The following is a 6733-nucleotide window of genomic DNA, read 5'->3' as shown; positions in this document are numbered from 1 at the left end:
TTTACAGATTCATTAAAAATTCTTGCGAATGGGCTTGCAATTTCATGTGCCAATTCCTTTAATATTCTTGGATGAAGATTATCTGGGCTCCCCGATTTAGTCCCATTAAGCTGTTCGAGTTTTGTTTTTACCTCAGATATGGTAATATCTACCTCCAGTCGTCCCATTCCCATTTGTCATGCTACCATTATCCCTAAGATCCTCATTAAAGACTGAGGCAAGGCATTGGATCAAACTGGTGTGGGATCGCTGAGAATCAAACAAGCTTCAGTCATCAAAAGTCACAGATGATCTGGGATTTTAGATACCCCAACTTTCACCCACTCCCTCACACACTGGTGGCAGCTGTCGCCATGAACAAAGGATTTCCCCGATAAGCAGTGGGGTTGGTCTCCATGGCCCGTTCATTGTTTTGCTTCCCTATTGGAACAGCAGCTGTTGGAATGAGAGACCTGTAACTGTTGTGTATAAGCTACTCAACAGTCATCTGATGGCAATGACTAGTCTGGAAGTGTTTGGATCTGGAGCTTTGCTTTGGGTCCATCTTTAGTGTGGTTACACTATATGATGTCAGCAAGTGGTTACACTGTATGATGTCAGCATGTGAGGCTATGTTGATCACTAGAGCTAGACAGCCCTGCCTATCTGCAATAAGCCATATGTATCAATACCATAAGAGCGATGTTGGGAATACACTGTCCCCGGAATCTGCACTTCATGAACTTTCAGAGGCTGCAGAACCAGAACTTGGCTTTGAGTCCAAATTTCCTTCTTGGCCCCTGAATCTATAATGGGCTGGACCAAGCCCTGGATTTGAACAGTTTTCATATCTAGATGGAATCATAATTTTGCAGCTCAGGCTAGTCTCTGCATCCTGGCTGCTTATTGCTATGAGAGAGTAAAGCACCTTGCTCTCTATGGACTGTGAGAGACTGAACTTGACCCAAGCCTTGCTTTTTTCCTTTGCAGCTGAGAGAGTAGGCAGAGACCACACCTAAATTCCCCTGGCCAACAAACCCCTCCCTTTCACAACTCACTCCAAGATTTTGACTCAGTGGATGCCTCGGAATACAAATAAACACCCTGCACCTGGAGTGCTGCAGACCAGGAAAAGTTTAAGCTTTGCTTGGCCTCCCTTTTCCCTTTGTTTTTTCCTCTCATCCTGTTGCTACTACCCAGAAGGGAGATCCCGTCACTTACGCATGTTCCCCTCTGCACTGCTCCGGTCACAATGACTCCGTCTCCTGATGTCCTCAGAAACCTTTCCAGAGGTTTGACTGAGCCAGTGGGTGCCGGTTTCCCCTCATTTTTTCCTGTGGATTAAAGCTGCTGGATGGAAGATAAATCTTTTTCTTGTCAGAAATTTATTTTTTTAATCAGAAACTCTTCTGCCTCTCCAGTATGAGGGGCACCATGCCGGGAGGAGTCCTGTGCTGCTTTCTGCTGGGTTGTTTCTTTCAGGAGAGCTTTGGAATCACCAGAAGATACTACATTGGTGCCGTGGAGACGTACTGGGACTATGTGCACAGCAGCCTGCTCTCTGTGCTGCAGGCACCAGCTGGGTAAGGCCATTTGTACTGTAAATGTTCCGACTGTCATGTGATGTCCGTAGGGAGCTCTCATCTTGGCTTTGAGGAAGGTGGCACCCTGCTTCACAGAGGTGATGGTGGCCCCCAGGGAAATATGGCAACTATAAAATATGTGTGTAAATGCAGCTGTATGTACATGAGTGTGTGTGCATCTGTTTGTGGGGGTATATCTGTTTGAATGTGCATGAGTGCATCTGTGCATGTGTGATTTAATCTGAGTGTGTGCATGTGTGTGAGGGCATATTTGTGTGTGCGCATCATATTGTGTGTATGTGTGTATACATGTGGACACACAAAATCTGATTCTCCCAATGCCTTGCACATTACATCATCACTGGTGTCTATGCAAAGTAGATGTAGAATGCTTCCAGCGGTGCAGGTGAGTGGAGAATTTTGATTTACTAGAATCCTCACACTTGCTTTGCACTCCACTTTCACAGGTGTAAATCATTGGACATGGTTCAAGGCAGGGAGAATCAGGCCCACAAACTCACTCTTGCACACACTCAGACATACACATACATTCATCCAGGCACACACACAGTGTGGTTAGACATATGGGTTAATTCTGCACATGTAGCCAGCGAGAACTGCTTTGATGTTGGAGTTTTAGGTTGCGGTCATGTAGGGTAATTATTATTAACTATGACTTTAAAAACTATGCATTTTTCCATCCCAAATCTAGTTAATTTATTTGTGACTGAGACCTTGTATGATAAGATAGGAATTGCTTCTCCGGCTGGTACCAGATGAGTAACCCTTCCCTCACCCTACCCTAAGTAGGGTTCTGATTTGCTTTTTGATGAGTTAATAGCTGTGGACTGTGCTTTCCATTACAAAGCACAGCTCAAAGGTTACAAATGATATCGTCGTGACACCTTTAGGTAAGGTTGGCCAACACTTCCCATTAGAACTGTTTTCAGTTGCTTATAATTTTGCCAAACTGTAACTGTTTGGGCTGAAGTTTTCCATGCGTGGTGTCTGCCTCAAGTGGAATATTTTTAAACATTTCAGCAGAAGTGGTTTGGCCATTTCCAAGAATGAAATTAGGGGAAAATATGTTGTTTTGTCCATGTGAATGAATTGATTGTAAGAATTTTTTTGAGAAGTTCTAGCACCCAGGTACTTTGCAGCAGGACAGGACATTTGGCGGGGGAGTTGCCCTGAACTCAGGGATGTGCCTTTTTGCTTTTCCTGGGAAAATCTGTCCAAATTTGGCCAAGTCTGAGTCTTTGAAAAATTGCAGTTTTCACATGTTCTGTAGAGATTTGTTAGACTTTGACAGCTAAATTATCCGATGATGCCATCTGCACTGAGCACGTTCCAACCCCTCACAACTCCTACGTGTGACTGGACTGCATATGTGCCATCCCCCTCAGAGCGACTGAGCATGCTGCATCTGGGGGCTGCAGGACTCTCCCCGCAATTGCTATGCCAGGTTGGCCTGGTACCAGGCACCACAGCTGTGAGCAGGGAGGCTGTGCCTCCTGTTGCCTCAGTGTTCCCCCCGCTGGCGCCCAGGCAGCATGGAGGAGGGTGTGGCCTGAATGCAGAGGGATGAGGAATTGGGGTGGAGAATGGGGGAACACAGGAAGGGGGGATTACAGGAGCCAGAAAGTGGGGAGAAGTAGTGGGAGACAGGAACAGGGGAGGGGGATTGGATTGGATAGGAGCAGAGAGAGGGGTGGGGGCAAGGAAGATAGGAGCAGATGGGGGTGTGGAGGATAGGGGGCAGAAGAGTCTCCCATCACTAAAGCACACTCCCTCCAGAACCTGGAATTGAACCCAGGATATCTAAATCTCTCCAGTCCTCCACTCTCAGCAGATGTCTGTAAAACCCACTGGCAGAGTGTGTCTCGTCCCCCTCTGATGCCTGGTCCAGATACTCAGCCTGCTATTACTGTCAATTACTCTACTAGCTCAAGTAGCAGAGGTCTGTGCCAAGGAGCTAAAGGTCCGAACTCTGCGGCTGACCCAAACTGTGGGTCAATATGCTTTCAAGCTGTTTGCACAGTTTCTTTTAAATTGGGTCCTTGCTGCAATATAAGACTATTGCTTCTTGTCCTATCCTCAGAAGTTAACTACAACAATTTTTCTCCCTCCTCCTTGTGACAACCTTTTATGTACTTGAAAACTGTTATCATGTCCCCTCTCAGTCTTCTCTTCTCCAGACTAAACAAACCCAAACTTCAAACTTTCAAACTTCCCTCATAGGTCATGTTTTCTAGAACTTTAATCAATTTTTGTTGCTCTTCTCTGGACTTTCTCCAATTTGTCCACATCTTTCCTAAAATGTGGCACCCAGAACTGGACACAATATTCCAGTTGAGGCCTAATCAGCGTGAAGTAGCATGAAAGAATTACTTCTCATGTCTTGCTTACAATATTGCTAATAAATCACTGAATGATGTTTGTTTTCTTTTGCAACAGCGCAGAAAAGGTGGGGGAGTTGCATTGTATGTAATGGAGCAGTATGACTGCTCAGAGCTCTGGTAAGAAACTGCAGAAAAACCTGAGAGTCTCTGGATTAAGTTTAGAAGTGTGAGCAACAAGGGTGATGTCATGGTGGGAGTCTACTATAGACCACCAGACCAGGGGGATGAGGTGAACGAGGCTTTCTTTTGGCAACTAACGGAAGTTACTAGATCGCAGGCCCTGGTTCTCATGGGAGACTTCAATCACCCTGATATCTGCTGGCAGAGCAATACAGCGGTGCACAGACACTCCAGGAAGTTTTTGGAAAATGTAGGGGACAATTTCCTGGTGCAAGTGCTGGAGGAACCAACTAGGGGCAGAGCTCTTCTTGACCTGCTGCTCATAAACTGGGAAGAATTAGCAGGGGAAGCAAAAGTGGATGGGAACCTGGGAGGCAGTGACCATGAGATGGTCGAGTTCAGGATCCTGACACAGAGAAGAAAGGAGAGCAGCAGAATACAGACCCTGGACTTCAGAAAAGCAGACTTTGACTCCCTCAGGGAACTGATGGGCAGGATCCCCTGGGAGAATTACATGAGGGGGAAAGGAGTCCAGGAGAGCTGGCTGTATTTTAAAGAATCCTTATTGAGGTTACAGGGACAAACCATCCCGATGTGTAAAAAGAATGGTAAGTATGGCAGGCGACCAGCTTGGCTTAACAGTGAAATCCTTGCTGATCTTAAACACAAAAAAGAAGCTTACAAGAAGTAGAAGCTTGGATAAATGACCAGGGAAGAGTATAAAAATATTGCTCGGGAATGTAGGAGTGAAATCAAGAAGGTCAAATCAAACCTGGAGGTGCAGCTAGCAAGAGATGTTAAGAGTAACAAGAAGGGCTTCTTCAGGTATGTTAGCAACAACAAGAAAGTCAAGGAACGCAAGGAACTGAATGTGGGACGCAACCTAGTGACAGAGGATGTGGAAAAAGCTAATGTACTCAATGCTTTTTTTGCCTCTGTCTTCACGAACAAGGTCAGCTCCCAGACTACTGCACTGGGCAGCATAGCATGGGGAGGAGGTGACCAGCCCTCTGTGAAGAAAGAAGTGGTCCGGGACACATATAGAATCATAGAATATCAAGTCTCTTCCCCAGACTAAACAATCCCAGTTCCCTCAGCCTCTCCTCATAAATCATGTGTTCCAGTCCCCTAATCATTTTTGTTGCTCTCCGCCGGACGTTTTTTCAATTTTTCCACATCCTTCTTGTAGTGTGGGGCCCAAAACTGGACACAGCACTCCAGATGAGGCCTCACCAATGTCAAATAGAGGGGAACGATCACGTCCCTCGATCTGCTGGCAATGCCTCTACTTATACATCCCAAAATGCCATTGGCCTTCTTGGCAACAAGGGCACACTGTTGACTCATATCCAGTTTCTCATCCACTGTAACCCCTAGGTCCTTTTCTGCAGAACTGCTGCCTAGCCACTTGGTCCCTAGTCTGTAGCAATGCATGTAGCGGTGCAAGGGATTCTTCTGTCCTAAGTGCAGGACTCTATGCCATTATCTAAATCATTGATGAAGATATTGAACAGAATCAGACCCAGAACCAATCCCTGCGGGTCCTCACTCATTATGCCCTTCCAGCATGACTGTGGATCACTGCTAACTACTCTCTGGGAATGGTTTTCCAACCAGTTATGCACCCACCTTATAGTAATTCCATCTAGGTTGTATTTTCCTAGTTCGTTTATGCTTCTGAGAGTGCTGATTGGCAACCGATGAAGTTACCCCTTCTGGAGGCAGGATGACTGGAAGTGTTCACCAATTACACTGGTGGCTTTCATGGCCCATTTGGGGGTTTGAGTGGGTCCCTGAAGATGGGTGTGCTCTGTCCTCTCCCAGCTATGTTCCTGAAGGACTTTGATGTCTGAAACTGCTCAGATACACTAGCCTGCTGCTATCTAAACTAACTTCATCTAATGGAAACACACAGAACTTCTTATCTGTTACTTATTTCCCTTGTTTCTAATTCCTTCCCTGCATTCCAAGAGACTAAATCTATTTGGTGACTCCTGGTGGGTGACAGGCATTCCCTTTCCTGGGGTTGAGTGGAGTGGGGAACAGGGTCTCTGTGTGTCCTATCAAAGCCTTGAGAATCTCTTCTCAGCCTCCAAGCCTTTTGGCAAAGGAGGACTGGGTGGTAATTTAGGTCTTTAGTATGACAACAGTGCAGAGTGTTTACCTTGGCTGCCTCAGAACTCTGAAGAAATTAATAGATAAGGAAGCCTAACAATGCTGATGAAATGTTCCAGGCACTATCTGCCTTCACTTAGTCTGCTCTTAGGGTAAGAATTCCACTGTGACGTGATCTGATAAGAAGTCCTGGCAAAAATGCTTGGGCATCCAAACTCTTACTTCACCTCTGATCCAGAGCCAACCGGATTCTCCTTTGAATTTCTGGATTCTGCCCTGTTAACGATGCTTGCAGGGAATGCAAAAGGAGCATTTGTGCAGCAGCAGCATCACCATGCATAACTGACTCCCCTTGGGCACAGTATTTAAGGACCAGAATCTATGCTAGTTTCCTGCTGGTACCATTCCTTTGGCCTAGTGGAGTGGCTGCTGTCTTACAGTAGTATACATGAGATTAGAATCAGGCCCTACAGCGCTGAATGCTTTTTCAATTGTCACCAAAACCAGATTTTCTTGGCATAAAGATTCAAATAA

General features: G+C 45.9%; 1 protein-coding gene across 3 annotated transcripts in view; it reads left to right on the top strand.

Moving 5' to 3' along the window:
* Nucleotides 1-913: 913 nt before the first annotated feature.
* The window catches only part of F8 (coagulation factor VIII), a 96114-nt gene continuing 90294 nt past the window's right edge, over nt 914-6733 (top strand). Inside the window, exon 1 of one of the 3 annotated variants that reach the window (XM_075132342.1) lies at nt 914-1562. In XM_075132342.1, the coding sequence (XP_074988443.1) occupies nt 1402-1562 (161 nt within the window). In that variant the 5' untranslated portion in view covers nt 914-1401. The remainder of the gene's footprint in view (nt 1563-6733) is intronic. The other 2 variants (XM_048863627.2, XM_048863626.2) reach the window with 2 other exon arrangements.

Source organism: Caretta caretta, chromosome 9, assembly GCF_965140235.1.
Source record: "Caretta caretta isolate rCarCar2 chromosome 9, rCarCar1.hap1, whole genome shotgun sequence".
Classification (NCBI taxonomy): Eukaryota; Metazoa; Chordata; order Testudines; family Cheloniidae; genus Caretta; species Caretta caretta.
The sequence above is the reverse complement of the archived record's forward strand: the minus strand, read 5'-3'. Positions and strand labels throughout refer to the sequence as shown.